Source organism: Hevea brasiliensis, chromosome 16, assembly GCF_030052815.1.
Source record: "Hevea brasiliensis isolate MT/VB/25A 57/8 chromosome 16, ASM3005281v1, whole genome shotgun sequence".
Taxonomy (NCBI): Eukaryota; Viridiplantae; Streptophyta; class Magnoliopsida; order Malpighiales; family Euphorbiaceae; genus Hevea; species Hevea brasiliensis.
The window spans coordinates 66,111,683-66,132,875 of record NC_079508.1 but is presented as its reverse complement, the minus strand read 5'-3'; the positions used below and the strand labels follow the sequence as shown (position 1 = coordinate 66,132,875).

The window sequence follows — 21,193 nt, the reverse complement described above, 5'->3', positions numbered from 1 at the left end:
TAATAAAATTAGTAGCCATGCAAATCTGAGTTTGTACTAGTACTTACTACTTCAAGATATTTAAGAATCGTATAAAAAAATAAAGAAACTTGTAAATGAAAGAATCAAGTCTAATTTCATTTTAATAATTAATTTAATAGAAGAAGGTTTATTAAAATTTTATGTATAACTCAAATACGTTATTTTAAATTAATATGAGATTATACACCCTCTTACGCTCACACATGAACATTTGAAGTGTGAAATTTACAGATAAATATAAGTAAATTTTGATACAATGTAGAAAAAATAAAGTAAGTCTAGTTTCGCCCTAAAAGTTAATTCAAAAGGAAAAGATTTGTCCATATCTTATGTATAGCTCAAATTTTAAATCAATGTGAAACACTAAAACTCCATTAATATTCTATATTCAGGGCTTTTTGTAATCTTTGACTTTCACATAACCTAATAATTATCAAATTATTGAGGTAGTGGGTGTAGAATAGGCTTTGAAACGCGATAAATCACTATCTTTAAAGTATTAATTTTCTCCACTAAATTATTGTAAGATTATGATAATATAAATTTAGAATATAATAAAACCTAAAATCTACAGATAATAATTTCTGAAGATTTTCTCAAGAATTCTTTATACAAACTGAATTTAGAGAGATTAGAAGATAAGAAGAAAAAGAAATAGAAATAGTATTTATTTGAATTGAAAACTCATCCATATTTATAGATGATGAAAAGTCATGGCACTTATTATAGATAAACATATTTGTCTATTTTCAACAGACATGACTGTTTATTTAAATCAGTATTTCTTGTAATAGATGTGATTATATTCGTTTATTAAAAGATACATCTTCTAACAATCATAACTATTTTTGTGTAATAGACATGTCTGTTTATTAATAGATAAATCTATTTGTTAACAAACACATTTGTTTATAATTTATTTATGAAAATTAAAATAAGATAATTATTTCATTTCACAAACATATGTGTCAAGTGTCATAATATAATAATATATATATATATATATATATATATCTTTTTCACTTCTTCCTTTTCATATAGTTCAACGATGGAAGAATTATTTCTCTCTCTATTATCTAACATACAAGCTATTTATAATAATCCTCCACTTAGCTTGTATTGTTAGATCCCATTGTTTCATGCATAATGAGAAGTATATTTCGATTTAAACTTTTTCTTACTGTAAGTATTTTAAAGCTCTAAAAAAATTACGGTGGCCTTAGCTTAAATCTAAATTCTTATTAAATAGAATTGGAAATACTATACACATTAATCGATTAGTTCAAATTAAAAGTTCACCAAAATTTTAGCATGAATATAGTCTTGTGCTATCTCCTGTTTTCATAAACATTTACAAAATTTATTCTCACTTTTGGTTGAAGCGGCACAACTTTCTATGTTCATACAGGTGAAGTTTTTTTTTGTAATAATATTAAACGTTATTAAGAGTATAAATACTCATTCTCATTTCATTAACTTAGTATACTAAGTAATTAATTACAATATTTACTAATGACTTATTGTTATCCTTTAAACTTTATTTAGTAATAATATTATAAAATAGGATTCTCATCACTAATAAATTTAATGGAATATTTTTAATCTTAATCCAGCACATATATTTTTTATCACGTCTCTCGAGAGTCCTTTTGTAAATAGATTTGTCAAATTATTATAAGACTTGACATAAGTAATAATAATAATTTCATCAGAGATTAATTATCTCACATACTCATGTCTTGAGCTAATATGCCTAGACTTTTCATTATAAATTTTACTATAAGCTCTAGATATTGTTGCTTGACTATCACAATGTAAGAAAACAGCAGGTATCGGTTGTGGCCACAACTTGATATCTAGTAAAAAATTTCTCAGCCATTTTGCCTCCTTATCAGCTACTGCTAGAGCTATAAATTTTGATTCTATCATAGAATGAGTTATACAAGTTTGTTTCCTTGATGACTTATAAATAACACATCCTCCTAAGATAAAAACCCAATAAAAAGTTGATTGATTATCATTAATACTATACCAGTTATGCAACTAGCATCTGTATAACATTCTAATACAATTGGAAATTTATTATAAAATAAACCAAAGTTTATAGTTTTTTTTAAATAACAAATAACTCTTGAAATTACTTTCCAATGTTTAATAGTAGGCTTACTTGTCACTCCTTACCCCTTTGTAAGGCATAACATAATCCCATAGAATACCTAATGAACTACTGAACTTCACCTACCGATAACTTATTAAGTACCCTACAAGGGATTTTAAAACAATTTTCTTATTTTTATAAGTGGTGAGCATTTTCTAATAAATATTAAAATCATTTCTTCGAAGTTTTAAAACTAGTAAAAATTTTTATCCCATTTTATTTTTCCGCAAATTTTATAGAAATTTCGGTAGAGTGCCTTCTATATTTTGAGAAAACAGTTCTTCAAATACCTGTAAAAAGCACTTCCAAAGATTTATCTTAACAACTTCATCAATTTCACAACCATTCCAACCAATTTCAATATCATTTCTCAATTTTCAAAATTCAACAATCATCAAAATACTACCAATTAATTTCATTCAAATTAAAATAAAATATTTCCATTCATATTTCATTAAAGATAAAACAGTTTATATACATTATTACAAAATTTTACATTACGAAAAATCCAAACTAAAATTTATTACAAGTTTTATACAACTCCATACAACTTTATACAACTGCTCATAACCAATTTTACATGTCCATACAGTTATATACATCAAAATAGTTTTTACAATCAGGGTATAAAATATACCCGATAGAACTTCAGGGTAGGTCGCTCCACAATCCTCAGCAGCTCACTCTGCTGCTCCTCTAGTCTCTGTATCTGCGACAGCAATAACAGCTATCGCTGAGTACTAGGACTCAGTGGTGCACAACATACTAAAATAATATTTATGCGGAATTTAAAACATATTTATTCAAGAATTAAACTGAACATGCGATATCAATACAAAACATGATTTACAAGATTTTAGTTCAAACAATTTTATTTCAAAAGTCTCAAAACTATTTACATAAAAACACACAGTTATATCATGCCATTCGAAACAAATATTATCTCAATAGCCAAAGGTTAAGGAGAAGTTACACCCATTCTTTTTCTTCTTCTACTGGCACACACCTCAACACTTCAGCCAGAGAAGGAATCAAAATTCGAAACTGATTTCCCCCACTAGTCATGCTAGTGAGGTGTTCAAATATATGGTCATGACACTATGGTTTCAAAACTTATCTTAACAATTTACTAAACATTTATTGCCATTTCAAACATACACAAATAAACTTTTAACAATTCAAAGCAAAAGCATAATACACATTTCATGCACTTTGTAAATAAATTTTAAAGCATATTGATGTTGTGCACAAACCTTAAGCGAGTCGCCTCTTGGCCTTGACTCGATCCCTCGGGTTCTTTTCCGGTATTCTTTTCCATTGAAACACACAGTTTCACAGTGTTTGAGTATCATAACTCATTATAAATCCAAAAATAAATTCAAATTCACTTATACCTAGCTTTAATATGCTAAACTTAGCATTCTTTAAATTTTGTATTTCGAGGTTACTATTCATGATACTATTCAAGTTAATTTGTTGACTTTCTAAGGCTTAATAGGTTTGGGAATTTCAACTATACTCACATACCATATTTTGGTCACCAATTTTGTTGGTTTTAGTTGTTTTCTCAAAACTTATGTCTTTTAAGTAAATTTGTAAATTTGTAAATTTTCAGTTTTGGTATCCTATGTTGCACTGTTCCATTGGTCATTTTGCTGTTAAAATTTGGCAAAATTTTAGAAAATGTTTCCTATTGTCTTAACTTTATTCTCCTTTTTGAATCACTCTAATTGGAGTTTTGTAGCTCAAGTTATAGCTATTTGAATCATGGCTGCCGGATTAGACTTACCCAGATTTTCTGGGCACCAAATTGGTTCTGACAGTTTTAGGTTATCAATTTTAGGTGGTTAAATGACTTGGTTAAGGGTATAATTTGGATTTGTGTTCTTCATGAAAGTTTTAGGTCTATATCTCAACTTTCTACTGGTAAAATTTCAGGTCATTTAGACCTGTCTAGCCCAAGTTATGGCCAAATGAACAAACACTGTTCATTTAGTCATTTTTGTACAGGTCAGATTGCCTAATCCATATTTGGTCAATTTGTTCATTAGGTTTTAGTCACTTTTTGGCCATGATTTCTAAATGAAAAATGTGTCATTTTGTATCTAGTTTCATTCCAATTAGCCTCACACCAATTAGGCTTGTAAATTTTTAGTTTTGGTCCCTAAAAGGGACCTTGGTCATGCTGCCTACATACTGCCCACATCCAATCCGAATCTAAACCTAATTCTAACACTTCCAACATACATCAATTAGTCACAAATGACCATTTCTCAACTCCAACAAGGTCAAACACATCATTTAACAAATTTTTATATTTTTTTCTTTCAAACCCTAGGTGTCAAAATCCTAACTACAATAATTGTTACATTTAATAAATTCTAAGCATACTAACATCACTCCATCACTCAATTAAGCTTCCTACATAATTAATTGAGCTAAAACACTTCAACATCTCCTAACCCCATGGCTGCCAAATTCTCACTCCCATTATTCAAGCATAGTTTTCTTTATTTCTAATGAAATTTCATCACATTTAAACTTAAATTCATGCATTTGATAAAAATCTAAGCTTGAAGTTACACTTATCTCAATTTGTGAATTCACTAGTTCTTCAATTCTCCACTTTCTTCTTCCTTTTTGTTCACAAGATGCTTGTCAAGATCTAAGAATAAGATTTACTTAAAGGAGTTAGGGAATTTATAGAATAAAATCAAGCTTTTGAAAGCTTGAGATGGGTGTTAATGGTGGAAAGGAATGAGAGAATTGAGAGAGAAAGGGAGGGACGGCAAGGAGAAGATGAGAGGATAAAAAAATTATTTTTCTTTTCTCCAATTTTATTGGACAGTCAGGTCAGGAGTCAGCTCTAGAGGTCAATTGACCAAATTGCCCATCGCCGGTTCGACCCGGTTTGTAAATGATTCAATATTTCTTTTGGATTCCTGACCTAATTATTTGACTGGCTTAACAATTCTTTTTCATATTTTTCTCTTTTCCACTGTGTTCGCAATAGTCCTAAGGAAAGCAGTGTCACATTTTACGATTCGAAATTTGAGTTTAAATCGACTTCGCAATCCTTCCCGAGAAGGTCACCCATCGCTGTGACTCTCGGCTTGTTTAACTTCTTATGTTTTGTTTTTCTTATTTATACTTAACTAATTGGCAATTACTAATTATTTGTGTTCAGGGCTTATTTAGTTGTCTTAAGTGTGGTTCTAATCCTCTTAATTGTCCGAACCGACACCGGTCACCGGAATAGTGAAATATACTAGACTATGCAAATAGGGGTGTTACATTACTTGTGTATCTTGATAATTTACATATTGTAAAAGTAATATCAGGTCTAATGCAATGCATAGCATACATTAAGTTACCAATAGCACTAGCACACTTAATTTGCGCAATTGCCCTACCAAAATTTTCAATTAATTTGTAAGAAACATCATATAGAGCTTTTGCTTCTTTGACTTTTAAATAATTAAATTTATTTAATATTTTCTCAATATAATGAGATTGGCAAAGAGCAAAATTTCCACTATATTTCTTTATTTCGATACCTATCTACCTCCTTTAAATCTTTTATTTTAAATTTTTAGGTTAGATACTTCTTTGTATTATACACACCTTCCATATTTATTCCAATTATAAGCATGTCATCAACATAAAGACAAATTATCATACCAAATTATCTGTAAACTTGGAATAAATACATTTATCAACACTATTATGTTTAAAGCCATATTCTAAAATTGCAGAATCAAACTTCTCATGCCATTGCTTAGGTGCTTATTTTAAACCATACAAAAATTTAATTAATTTACAAACTTTTCTTTTATTTTCTAGTGGAACAAAACCTTCAAGTTGCTCCATATATACTACTTGTTCTAAGTCACCATTTAGAAAGGCTGTCTTAACATACATTTGATGTAAATATAAATTATATATTGATGCTAAAGATAAAAATACTTTAATATATGTTATTCTAGCCATTGGTGTGTATATATCAAAGTAGTCAATTCCTTCTTTTTGTTTAAAACTCTTTGCAACCAATCTAGCTTTAAAAGTTTGAATTGATCCATTTGTGTTATATTTTCTTTTAAAAACCCATTTACATCCTATTGGTTTAGAATCAGGTGGCAAATCAACTAGAGCCCATGTATTATTAAATAATAATGAATCCATTTCATCATTGATTACCTTTTTCCAAAAAGCCACATCTCATGAAGCCATTGCCTCTTAAAACATTTTAGGATCATCTTCTACATTTAACAAAATTGATATTTTGTTAAGTACAACTGATCTATTGCCTTCTACTAGAAAGACAATAGCTTGAGAAGATATAAAATCTGGATGTAAATTCTTTTCTTTTCTAGCACGTCGACTTCTTCTAATTTCATGGAAGAATCTAACTTTCTTTTGTTGTTAGAAGACGATTCAAAATTAACATCAATACTAGAATCATTGCCTTGACTTGAACTATTCATGAGATCTTGTATAGAATTATTATGAATTTTTTTTTAATAAATTCAATATCTCTAGATTCTATAATTACATTAGAGTCTAAATTCAAAATTCTATAAAATTTGAAATTTTCAGCATAACCAACAAAAACTCCTTTCAAAGCTCTAGGACCTAATTTAATCCTTTTAGGATCTGAAACTCTATAATATGTTAAACAACCCCATACTCTTAGATAGTTCAAGTTAGGTTTTCTATTTTTTCATAATTCATATAGAGAAACCTTAAATTTTCTAGAGGAAATTCTATTATGTAAGTGATAAGCGGTAAGTAAAACTTCTCCCCACAAATTTGTTGGCAAATTAGAATTCACAAGCATAGAATTAGGCATATCCACTAAGGTTCTATTCTTTCTTTCTGCCAACCCATTTTATTGTGGTGTATATGGTGCACTGGTTTGATGTATACTTCCATTTTTTTTCACAAAATAAAGAAAATTCAATGGAAAAATACTCACCACTTATGTCACTTCTCAAAAATTTTTATCTTTTTATCTTTCAACTTTAGATTTATAAATCTGAAACATTTGGAATGCTTGATCTTTATTTTTCATTAAATAAGCATAAGAATATTTGGAGAAATCATTTATGAAAGTTATAAAATACCTATTTCCTCCTTCAGTCAATATTCCATTTAACTCACAAATATCAGAATGCACAAGTTCTAATAACTTAGAAGATCTTTTAAATTTTAGAAAAGATTTCTTAATCATTTTTCCTTGTATACAAATTTCACGAGATTTTTTATTGTCATCTATATATGAAATTAAACTATGTTTAGCTATAGATTTTAAGGATCTAAAACTAATGTGTGCTAAATGATCATGCCATAAAGATAAAGATAACTCAACAGTACAAACAAAAATATTCATATTATTATTAATACTGAATTTAAACATTCCATCACATGAGTAACCTTTTCCCACAAATAGTGCATTTATGGACACAATTATTTTATTAGACTTTAGAATAGCCTTATAACATTTCTTACACAATAGACTAGCAGACACAAGATTTTTCCTTATTTCTGGCATATATAGTATATTTACTAATAATAGCTTCTTTCCAAAAGTGAAGTTTAATTCAACACTTCCTTTTCCTACCACTTTAGCAGAATCATGATTGCCCATTAGAACTTTCTGTTCATTTACAACTTCTTCATAATTTTTAAATTGAGTCTTGTCTTTATAAATATGAACAGTAGCCCCAGAATCATATCGCCAGTCATTGGATTTGGTTGTTGTAGCCATATTGAGTTCTGTTATCATTCCAATATGCAAATATGATATCATTGCAATCAATTCAGTAGTTTGTTCAACTATATTTGCTTTATTGGAATTTTGAGCACTATTATTCGTATCTTCTTTTTTATGTTTCTTTAGAAACTTGCATTTACGTTTGTAATGCCCTTTCTTACCACAATTGTAACAAGCTCTTCTTTTCTTTAATTTGTTGTTGCTGTTATAACTAGTACTGTTACCTGTTACTTTAGAAAACTTTCTTCTATTTGCAGAATTTTTCTTTTGAAAATTCTAACTTTTTTACACAAAATTAACTTTTATGTTAGATTCAGATGCAAATTTCTTATCACGATTTCTTGTTTCTTCTTAAATACGCAAGTATTTCTGAATCTATTCAAGAGAAAAATCTTATATGGTATGCAGTAATTTCTTTCTATAATTATTCCAACTAGGAGCAACTAGGATAAAGTTTTACTATTATTCCTCCAACTTGTAATGATTCAGGAACTATCACTTTCAAATCTTTAAGCTTTGAAATAAGAATATGTAACTCATGGACTTGATCCATAACAGACATATTATCAACCATTTGGAATTCAAAAAATTTCATGATGAGAAATTTATCCACACCTTGTTTTTCAAAGTTATATTTGAACTCCAGTGATTTCTAGATTTCAATTGGAGACTTGACAAAAGTAAATAGATCATATAGCCTATCTGACAAGTTATTGAGAATATGGCCTCTACATAACAATTCATCTTCTTCATGTTTTTCTCGATCTGCTTTCACTTGTTCAGAATCTTTTGTGTTGGTGGCGAAATGGTAGGCAGACTTGGATCAAGTATATAAGAAATCTTTAATGTAGTAAGTAAGAATAGCATTTTGTCTTTCCAGCGAACATAGTTTGTCCCATCAAAATGATCAAGTTTTACAAACTCTTGATTCATCACGGAAACAACCTTAGACTCTATGGTGATTAATACCCTAAAATTATTGAGGCAGTAGGTGTAGAATAGGTTTTGAGACATGATGAATTACTATCTTTAAGGTATTAATTGTTTCAACTAAATTAGATCAAATTTATGATAATATATCTCCAGAATACAACAAAGCAAAAAATGTGCAGACAGCAACTCCTTAAGATTTTTCTTAAGAACTCTTTATACAAACCGAATTTAAGGAGATTAGAAGAGAAGAAGAAGAAGAAATAGAAGTGTTATTTATTTGAGTTGAAAACTCATTCATATTTATAGATGATAAAAGTCTGTCTATTTTCAACAGACATAATTGTTTATTTAAATTGGTATTTCTTCTAACAGATATGATTATATTTATTTATTAAAAAACACATCTTTTAACAGTCATAACTGTTTGTGTGTAATAACCATGTCTGTTTATTAATAGATATATCTATTTGTTAACAAACACATTTATTTATAATTTATTTATGAAAATTAAAATAAAATAATTATTTTATTTCAAATACGTACATACATGCCAAGTGCTATAATAGAATATATATATACATATATATATATATATATATATATATATATATATATATATCTTTTCACTTCTTCATTTTCATTTAGTTCAACAATGTAGGAATTTTTTATCTTTCTATTATCTAACAAACAAGCTGTTTATAACACAAATGATTCAAACTTATTATATAAGTGAAGAAAAATAGGGTTTTATATTTTTTATGTATTTAATATCATTTTATCAAAAATGTCCTCTAATACCTAATATTGAAAAAAATAAAATAAATTTAAAATTATATATGGATATGGTAAAGTCATGAAGTGAGCAAAGACACGTTTCTGGAAAACAACTATAGAAGCTGACCACAGCACACAAGTAATTAATAGGCAGTGGCTAAAAAAGCTAGATATATTCAAACTTGTACAGTCAAAATGATCCATACGTATAGTTTGAACAATGAATATATATATATATATATATATATATATATATATATATATATATATATATAAGAAATTGAGATCATTCAAACTACGTGTATAAAACAAGTAAATAGAAGAATATAACAAATAAAAAAAAAAGACGGCTTTGCTATTCAAATGAAATGATGCACGGTAATTACTAAAATTTAAATTATTATTGGCTATTTGTATTATATTCGATTATTAAATTATTATTTTATTGACAAATAGATGACGCCTACACATTGAGTTAATTCATGTTAATTTCATATTACAAATGCTTTTATCATCATCAGATTAATACTTACACGCTTTTTAAAAAATAATAATAATATTCGAGTAAGGGATTCCATGTCATGGCGTGAATATATATAATGTCTGCGTTTACATGACGTAAATCTCTAGCAACCATCACCAAATGCAGTAAAACCGACTCTTATTATATGTAGCCATGCAAAATCATTTATTTTTAATTATGGTTAAATTATTTTTTAATGAGTGTCTAACTATTAATTGAATGGGTGTGAACAAGATGTCTGTATGGTACGTTTTGGGTGATCAAATAGAGGACGCAAGCAAACCATATCAATTTTTTTTTTCCCCTTTCAAAAATCTTTAATGATTCAATATTTACGGTATACATGCACTGGCTGATTGACAATGGACAGTATGTGTGTTTATATAGATATATATTCAAAAAATAAAAATTACGTTAAAAATATTAAAATTTTATTTGTGAAATTTGAGTTTGAACTAAATGTAATAATTGAATTTAGCTAATAATCAAATTAAAAAAAAAATAAAATGAATTGAAAAAAATGATAAAACTGATAAAAATAAATAGTTAATATGTGCAGTTGTATTTAAAAAATATTTACGGTTGATTTTTTTTTTGGTTAAAAGATAGACATACACGACTCAATGCTTGTTAGAATTATAACAATTTTAATAAAATATTTATTTTTTTATAATTCATATACACACACTGTTTACAAACAATATGAAATTTTGGAAGATCAGTCACTAGGTACGTTCAATTCACTCACAGACTTTAACTAGGGCTATAACAAAATACTCAGCCTTACTCTTTGTTTTCACTAAAGATTTTTTTTTTTTTTTTCGGTTGAGAGATAGACACAAACAATTAAATGAAGAGGATTACATGTTGATGGATTAATCTTGGCTTAATGCTTCTTAAACGCAAATTTTACTTTTTTTTTTTTTCATATTAATAAAGAGAGAACGAATAATTTTGTATAAGAAGAGCATGTGCTACACAATATAATTCCTTGAATTAACAAAACTCAATCATGAAAAAGGTTGTCAAAGGGATTAGGATGGAGAAAATCAGATAGTTATTTATTAAAAATTATGTTATCAATTATCAACACTGCAAGATCAAAAACTCTAATATGTTGAAAAAAGAAAAAAGCTGCTACTCATATAACCATAAGCTGAGGATATCCTAACGCTGGATGGGGAGACAATGGAGACAACGGCATTGTCCCTTTCAAATCAACACAATCCCAAACCGCCGTCCAGCTCGACGGCGTCAACGCAACATCCCTCTCCGCTTCTTCTATCTTCACCACCTTCTTCGTTTCTCCCTCTACAATCTCGCTTTCTCTGGGTCGTTTCCGTTCGTTTCTGTCGTTGACGCATGTGTGCAACTTCCCAGCTTCCAAAGGAAAGTTGAGAATGGCCTTGGAGCCGCGCAGCTTGAACGCTGCTCGATCGTAGGCTTTGGCGGCTTCGATAGCCGTGTCGAAGGTCCCAAGCCATACACGTGAGCCCTTCCGATTCGGATCTCGGATCTCCGCTGCATATTTGCCCCACGGCCTCTGTCGGACTCCTCTATAATGCCTTTTCTCTTCAACAGCTAAGTTGATTTGGTCCGATTGTTGGTTCGGGTTAGCAAATTGAATCCATTCGGTTTTTTTAGGGACTGAAATTTTCAGAGATGGCTTTCGATTTACTTGAGAGCTTGAATTTGCAGAAGCTACTTGAGGCTTTGATTCGAAGTTGAAGAAATCATCATTGGGTTGAGAAAGCGGTTTTGCTTCAAATACGAAATTCTCTAGAACTTGGATTTGAGGTTTTGATTCAAAGTCGAAGAACTCGTTACTTGGTTGAGAGAAAAGTTGAGGTTTTGAATCAAATTCAAAACTGGAGGTTGAATCACTGGATTTTGAGATAGTGAGAGGGATGATTTGAGGTTTAGCTTCGAATTCAAAAAAATCATCATCAATATTGTCAAAGTTAAAGTAATCATCGATTGAGAAGGCAGAGTCAGAGCTGGAAGCCCGGGAGCAGTCAGACACAGTCTGAGAGCTGGAAAGCTCCATGTTTACATTATCAATTAGAGAGGTGGTAGAAGCAGAAGAGGAACAAGAGATACCAACAGGTGAGAGAAGATCACCAAGTAAATGCTGTTCGATGATCTCCAAAGCAGATGCTACTTGGGCCTGCGTCGCCATTTCCAAGACCGCTTCAAAGAATATATATGATTGGAGGAGATGATGTTCTGAAATGGTTGAGGAAGGATGAGAGTGGAAGATGGAGTGATAAGGGAGGGTATATATATAGGATGGAGAGCTGAACACGACTTTTCAACGGAGCTTCTCTGACCCAGGAAGGAAGCAACCTCAGCTTTTTGGGTTTCCAAGGAAACCATTGGATGATTTTCAGGAATGAATCGGACGACTGGTGTCCTCAGGTATTTTCTCTTGTTCTTCATTTTGAATTTTATTATAAATTGACAAATTATTAACTACACTCCATATATATTCACGTTGACTAGTAAATTAATGCGTCTTATTTTTTTATTTTTATTATATAATTATTTTTATATAAATTTATGGTGTATAATTTTTAAGCGCACAAAATACATTTTATAATTTACCTTATAAATTTGGTCGTTGGATTTATTTCTACTTTTCCTGGTTACTTCCAACAGAGCAATTTTATGTAGAACATGAGGTACGATTGGCTGAGTAAATTTATTAAGACATTTAAGTCTTGGCATTGAATTTTTGAGTTTAAAATTATTTTTTTGAATAAAATATTATTTTAAATATTATTAAAAAAAGTAATTTGAAAAAGAGTTATTTTATTATTTTAATATTTTTATATTTAAAATTAATTAAATTTAATTTTTAATTATTTTTTAACACTATCTAACTAATAAATTTAAAAAAATATTTTTCTCAACAGCAGTTTCAATAGCCAATGTCAAACAGATTTTTAATTAGAAAACAATTAGATTAAAGTATTTGGTTATAACTAATACATTGTACTAGGAAAGGTTCTTTGGAAGTATTTTATGATTTGGTCATATAGAATTCTTTATTTATTTATTTTTTATCATTAGAATTATTAAAAGATTCTAGTTCTAGTGTGTCCAGCAAAATATGAATTATTAATCTAAGCAGCCCCAAAATTAGCTCCTCGATCATCTGATGTATACATCTTACCTGCTTTTGTTGTAACGTCTTAATAAGAATATAGGTTTAAGTTAATAAGTGGTATTTCAATAATATATATTGAAGTCATTTTAAAATATTATAATATTTTAAATTTGAGCCTTAATTGGAGCTAATAATATATCTAAAGTTTATTAGTTTATTTGTTGATGTAAATGGAAAAAAAGATGATGTTAATGCTGATGTATTCACACTTGGTTTATTAAAATGTTTGAAGAATCTGAACGCATTTGACCATATGATCCAAAGATTTATGTTCAAATTTTAGTTACGTCCCAGTCCAAGGCCAATTTAATAAGACAAGGAAAGGAAAATATCGATTTTTTTTCTTTCTCTATGCTTTTATTTTATTTATTTCTTAGTGAATTTGGTTGGCCGGCTGTGGAATTAACAAAAACTGGTTTATAATACTTTGAATCGAAAGATATAAAGAGAAGGGAAAGAAAATAAATTTAATTTTTTTAAAAAATTTTTTATTTAAAAATTAAGTAAAAAAGAAAAATAAAGAGAAAAATTTAAAAAATTAAATTCTCTATTTTGATGAGCGCTGACGGGGCTGATCTCTCAGGATCTCACATTGATTATGGATGGATAGTGTGTATAGAATATAAAGTTTAATGTGTTTCGATAAAATTATTGTAATTTTATTAAAAAGTATTAATATTTTTCTTTTATTTTAATAGTTTAGCAAACAACATAGCAAATTAGATTTTCTTTCTCTTTATTTTTCTTTATTTAATTTCTCATGCACAATTAGGATATGACAAAGGGCAAAGCTTTCTATGGAATAGTAGGGCTAATAATATATAACTATAATATATGGGAAACGGTCAATCGTTGCAGTTGATTTGATTATTTTAAGTCTTCCATCTCCACACAATCTCAGCCACTTTCATTATTCTATGCAAACAGAACATGTAATTAGCTCTTCGGAAGGGAAGAGGACTCAGGAGTGATATGAACCGAGTCCAAAGAGTTTTTATTATTATTATTATTATTATTATTATTCGTTGGATAAAAAGGGGTCCAAGGTTACTGCGTGTCTAAGAATTAATAGTAAAATAATGAAGTTGTAAAGATTATTAATAGTCATAACACGCATAATGAAACGTGGTAATCTTCGCTTATGTATGAATTGTATGACAAGTGTCCACAACAATAACATCATTTATTAATACTATTTCTGTTAGTACTAATTATGGTTTGTTACTTCGGTCTGCTTAAGAAGCATATAATTAATCTCAATGGGATATGCAAGATGCAGAGTCTTTTCACTGCTTGACCAAGTTCGCTTTCTGGAAAAAAAAAAAAAAATGGTGTTATTATCAGATCAACTGCGGATAGCATATTGAAACTATGCATATCTGCTACTAAATAAGTTGATGACATTATGAGAAGGGAAAGTAACCCCTTATTTGGATGATGGTTTCCTATGATTTTATAATGTATGATATAATGCTACTTATTTGTAAGATTGTTTTTGAAAAATAATGGTTTTGTATTTTAAAGTGATAGTTTTTTAACCATGATTTTATTATTTATTTTCAAACTATCAAATCCATGGTTTTAGATTATTTAAAATTTGTGCATTAAAATTTTATATTTAACAATTTATAAAATTCTAATTATACTCTGTTCTTTTTATTTATAAACATTCCTTATTCCTCGTCTTTAGTTTCTCTTTTTGATAAAAAATTTTCAGTCTCTCACATACGCTAATCCTCTATGTCTCTCATATCACAGGTCCTCCATAGCCCCTTATGAAGCTTTGTTAAATTTGTAATTATGCTTTAGTACCCCTCTCTACTCTTGCTTTAGCCACCAATTTTGAGTATGAGTATAGTCCAAACTCATCGCAAGTGTGAGTTTTTATTGGTAATTATCCTTTTTTGTTTTTGTTTGATTGTTAGGTTTGATTTTCTGATTCTTTTATTACCTTAATCTAGAATCTATTTTTTTTATCTGTTGGTGAGTGATTTCATTTTATATACCTAGGTTATTTCATCTATTTTGTCAATTAATAATTATTATGCACCGCGAAAGCGTGTAAACTGTAAAGAAATAAAGCAAATACATAAAATATCAATATTTACGTGGTTCACCCTTTTTATATAGAGCTACATTCATGAACACGCCATCTTTACTATCTTCAAATAATAAATCATTATTACAAGCTCAAAACTATACTACTCATAAATCTAATTATAACCAAGAGAATCTATACTATATCAAATTGCTTATTGTAAATATATTAGTTAGTCCCTCTCAATCTCCTTTAGACATAATTCAATATATTTATTATTACAATATTACACCACAAATAGTATTTTCAACAATATGGGCAAGAGCTCTCTCACTAATGAACAAGAATCCCTTCCTCTTAGAATTCTATGTTCTTTTTCCACCTTAGGCTAAAGCTTCTTTCCACTGCAATGGGTAAGTGCCCCTCATTAACGGGTAGAGTCAAATCCTCAGCAATTGATAAAACCTCTTTGTATATTGGGCGACAACCTCTCTCTGTGGGCAAAGCCACTCACCGTCGGCAAAACCCCTCCCTATGGGCGAAGCTAAATTAATCTCTCCATAATACTTCTATTCTATTTATAATGTTAGTCCCTCAGTCCTAATTTAATTAGTAATCCCACTCAAATTAAGAATAAAACTAAAATAGGAGTTCTGACTCAAATTAGGAAAATGATTTTCCAAATCAATTAGGATTTTGGGTCATAATTCTAACAGTAATAAATATTGAACTCTTTGATTCTGAGAAAAATTCATTGTTTTTAAAATAGTGCAAGCAAAGTTTAAAACCATTCTTTATATATTTAAAACAACAATAAGGGTATTTTAATAATGTTCATATTAATTATATTATACCACACCATCTAACTGAATAAGAAAAGGTTATTTACCATTATGTATTATATCATCTTTCCAAACATATTTTCAATAAAAACTATACAATACAATACAGTACGATACAATAATTAATAAATTATGATGCACTCAATCCAAACACGATGTAAAAATTAAAAACACAAAAAGGATTAGCAGCTAAGTAATGGGTTATCGTAAGTTGAATATTGAAACTAGCTAGCTGGTGTCACTCACACTGAGGCAACACCATCTTTCACATCAGGAACATTAATGAAATAAGAGGACTATGCATAGGTGATAACGAATAAGATTCATTAACCAAAGTAATAGCCTAAATATCAGCGTATTTGCTTTTGAAGAGCTAACTCCCATATCTTTCCCTTTTCCATGAAAATATTCGCAGCTAACATTTGTTGATTAACTATGTGCCAGAAATCAGGGTTTAAATTCTTTGTAGCTTGAAGAGCTTGATATCCTAATTCTTTGTAAGCTTTCCTTATCTCATGCATCAACTTGTCCCAGCAATTAATCTGCACAGTACAAGAGATAGACTTCACTACATTTACTATCTTGGAAACCATTAGTTTAGTGACTTTCCTGAATTGGCACACAGAGCAGTCCATATGTATAATCACATCCTGTGGTAAGACCATGGTTTTTCCAAAACAAATGGAGATGGATATTTTTTTGAAGCTTTTAAATGTCATCTAATGTTGTGATTGGCTTTGAAGCTTTGTTGATGCATTTTAATTGTGTTTGCACAGAGATTTCTTGAATATCAACCCTTGAGTGAAAAAACTCACCAATGCCTCTGTGGGCACATACATACAAGTTAATATCTTGAATATCCAACCTTGAGGTGTGAAAGAAATTCAGTAACACCTCTTCAGTTCATAGGCCTATGTTGGAGTTTCTTCATTAAGCACTAAGTAATGTTCCTGCATTTTCCATGCTTGATAAATTAAAAGCTATTGAAATTTGTTTCTCATAAATTATAAGCTATGAGGAAGGCCAATCTGAGATAAAATGGATTTTTCTTGTGATTGCAGTATACAGATTGAGAACAATCCTCTAGAAGTTGCAAGTTGTCCCCTCTGCTGTTGACTCTTGTTCGAGAGTTCTTGGGGTATGATCTCTGTGACAAATAGTTTGTACAGATTGTGATACTATTTACATATCCTTCTCTTACTGGAGTTTTCTCTGTAATTTTAAATTATAAAATTTAACAAGATCATGGGTGTTTTCTCTCATTTGGATTCTTTGAATCTGTTAACAAGATTGCATCATGTGGTGTATCTTCTATGGTCTGGAAAATGACGCAAAGATTTAGACTGGACTAAAACAGTACAAAATTTTGTTTCCAGAAATAAAGAATTTGGGAAAAGCACGACAAGAACGTTATTAATCATATGCTCCTTATGATAGTAATTGAAGAGTGATGGTGTAGGAAACTCATAAGCTAACGTTGCCTCTTCTTCCTTCTTTTGGTATAAGACCTGCTACATAATGTACAGGCACCTTCCCTGCAGAAACCATTGATTGCTGGAGTATTGGGAAGAAACTGCAAAAGCTGATCTTGAGCCTTGCAATAGGTGGAGCAATTTTCTCAGGCCTAAGGTCAGCATTCTAGTTTCAACTCGTACATGCTTTGGTTTGCTCTCTAGCCAGTTGAGGATTTATAATGTTCTTTGCACCAAACTGATTATGATTTAACATCCGCAGAACCAAACTATGATTTAAGACACAATATGAAATCATTCAATTTCGTATCAAAGCATTAAATCCGGCAATATTCTGTAGTTTAATTATTGCAGTTATATTGGACATTCATATCATTTGATAATTTCATCTGTATTTTCCTATGCTGGTTTGAGAAAGCTTATTAATGTCACTTAAAATGTAAAGGATGTTTCTGCTGATACTACTATTTGTCCTATTGATCCGGTGCAGGCTGCATTGCTAGAGCAAATTGATTAACCATCTGAAAATTTTGTTGTAATTACTCCACCTACCTGTGTAATTTGTGAAATGACACTAGCTAACATCCCATTTGGCAGTGGTTGCCCACTAGTGATGCCAACTTTAGTTGACATATTTATGGGTAAAAACTATACAAACTTCCTGCAAAGTTTGAATTAACTACAGTGTCTAATCTGTAGCTTCATTTTTCTGCATTTTTTAGACCAGTTAAAAATATTGGTTCATGTTTCCCTCATAACCATGTATTTTTCCTTTACTTCAAATCCTTACCTACCAACTTGCACCTGCATACTTCTTTCTTCTCTCAACATTCTTTCGAATATAGTATAGATTTATGCCCATGAATGACATATGATATGCCTCTTTCAGTCCAAGCTCTTCATTCCAAGTGTACAAACTTATAGAGGAACTAGTGATGATACATAATCATTTATTGGGACTGCTGTTTGGTGATACAACACTATCATAGTCAAGAGTCTGTTCATGGAACTGAAATTGCTTGGAAATTTAGTTTATCTGGTCTAACAAAATGGTTTTCTTGGAGTTTGGATAAGTTTTCTACTACAGCAGTCGAATTTTCCTTATTAGATTCTACTATACCAGGCAATTAGCCATATTTCTCGGATGAGTTCTTGAATCCATAATAGATTTTTATTCGCCTTAAGCTAGATTAATCATCATTTGTCAAATCTCATATATATTTGACCAGCCATATTAATTTCACGATTAAGAAGCATGATTATAAATTCTTTATTTAATGATTTTTTTTAACTTAATTTCAATCGCAAATTCAGTTCATTTATCAATTAAAATCATGGTATGATTCATTTGCAATATATGCAGACATATAATCAGTATTAAAAATATTTGGAAGATAAAAATTAATTAATCCGAAATTGAATATTAATAAAAGAGATGAAATTTTATAGTAAGCATCGCACTTATAATATTATAAAGAATAAGATAATATCAACCTGGTAGATCTCATCTTTCCATTCATTTATAATCGCCCATGAAGCATTTCATGGTCTTAAGAAGAGAAAACAAGGTAGAATGGGGGCCATGGCTATCAAATTGGATATCCACAAGGCCTATGATAGTGTCCACTTGTGAAAAACGGATATCCTTGATTTATTTCTGCATATCATCCGTGGAATACTCGGTGGCTATTAATGAAACAACATCTTGTTCTTTTTGTCCCACAAGAGGAATTCACCAAGGTGACCCCATTTCACCTTACCTTTTCCTTATGATTTTTGATATTTTTTCCAAAATGTTTGTTCAAGCCCAACAGAGGAATCTTGTTTCTGGATACAAAATAACACGGCAGTGTCCCACTCTTACCCATCTCTTTTTGCTGATGACGCCATCGTATTTGGTAAGGCAACTTTGGAGGAAGCAAACCCTATTTAGGAGATTTTACATGCATACAGTAAGGCTTCTGGCCAACACATTAACTATAGCAAATCTGACATCACCTTTAGTCCAAACACTCCTCAACTAGTGAAAAAAGATATTGCAACAGTTTTGAACATTCAAAATTGTAGATCTTTATCCAAATATTTGGGACTTCTAGTAGAGTGGGGAAGCTCCAAATACCAAGCTCTCACTTTCCTTAAGGAAAGAATCATCAATAAGTTGCAGGGTTGGAATAGCATTTGTCTTTCTCAAGCGGGCAAGGAGACTCTCATTAAACCAGTGGTTCAAGCCATTTCATCTTACATAATGTAGGTGTTCAAGCTTCCCAAATCTCTAATTAGTGAGCTTCACCAGCTTATTTCTAAGTTTTGGTGGTGACAAGCATACAATAAATCAAATATCTATTGGCAAAGTGGAACAAGCTGTCATGGTGTAAGAGTGAAGGTGGGATTGGTTTCAAAGACTTGGAACTCTTTAATGAAGTTATGTTAGCCAAGAAAGCATGGAGAGTTTTAAAGAATCCATAGGCCATTTGGGTAAGAGTTCTTAAAGGAATATATTTTCTATACTCAAGCTTCCTAGATGCAAATCAAGGGTACAATAGCTCTTGGGCTTGGCACAGCTTACTAAAAGGGAGGGAAGCTCTGTGTCTTGGATTAAGGTGGAATGTCACAGGCTCTTCTTTCCTTGATGTGTGGAATGAACCTTGGATCCCAACATTACCAAAGTTTAGAATTAATAGTGTAAGACCTCCTGATAGCCTAATCCTTTATGTAACTAATTTAATTAATCCAAGGACAAATCAATGGGACCAGCATATTCTCCATGCGTCCTCGCAGGCAAAATGCAAGGAAATATCTAAAACTCCTCTTGCAAAGAGGAATGAGGATCCTGAGATGATATGGCATTTTTCTAAATTTGGCGCCCGTTCAGTCAAAGCTACCTATTACTGGCTGAAAAGGGATCAGGGTACGCTCTCAAACCTTGGTGCGCCCTCTACATCCAGAATGCTTCCTTCATCATTTTGGAAAGGCATTTGGTCCATTTAGCTCCCTCCCAAAGTGCGCGATTTCCTCTGGAGTGCCTGTCATAATGTGATTGCTTCCAAGGCTAATTTGTATATATGAAAATGTGCTTGCTCTCCAGAATGTCCTATATGCGGAAAGGAGGAGGAAACAGTAGAAAATTTATTATTTTTCTGCCCCCATGCAAGAGCAACATGGTTTGTTTCTTTGTTGGGTTTTTCCCCTCAAGAGGAAGGTTTTGGATCGTTCTCATACTGGTTGCAATCTATGATGGGCATAGTAAGATCTCATGATAAATTAGAATTGTGCCTAGCTAGTTTAATTTGTTAGCACATATGGAAAGCTAGAAACGCTATCATCTTCAATAATATCCAGCCTAACCCAATTAGAACTATAAAGAAGGCCCAGAATAAGATTAAGGAAGTGCAATCCATCTCTCCATCTCATCCGCAACATCATTCTTCACCCTCTATGACTCTTGCAAATCAACAAGTTTCACTGAGATGGATCCCTCCCCCTAGGAAAT

General features: G+C 30.5%; 1 protein-coding gene across 1 annotated transcript; it reads right to left on the bottom strand.

Moving 5' to 3' along the window:
* Positions 1 to 11,222: 11,222 nt before the first annotated feature.
* On the bottom strand, positions 11,223 to 12,454 carry LOC110634426 (ethylene-responsive transcription factor 6-like). The gene has a single exon (XM_021783411.2). The coding sequence runs from the start codon at positions 12,359 to 12,361 to the stop codon at positions 11,324 to 11,326; it is 1,038 nt and encodes a 345-aa protein (XP_021639103.2). The 5' UTR covers positions 12,362 to 12,454; the 3' UTR covers positions 11,223 to 11,323.
* Positions 12,455 to 21,193: the final 8,739 nt, after the last annotated feature.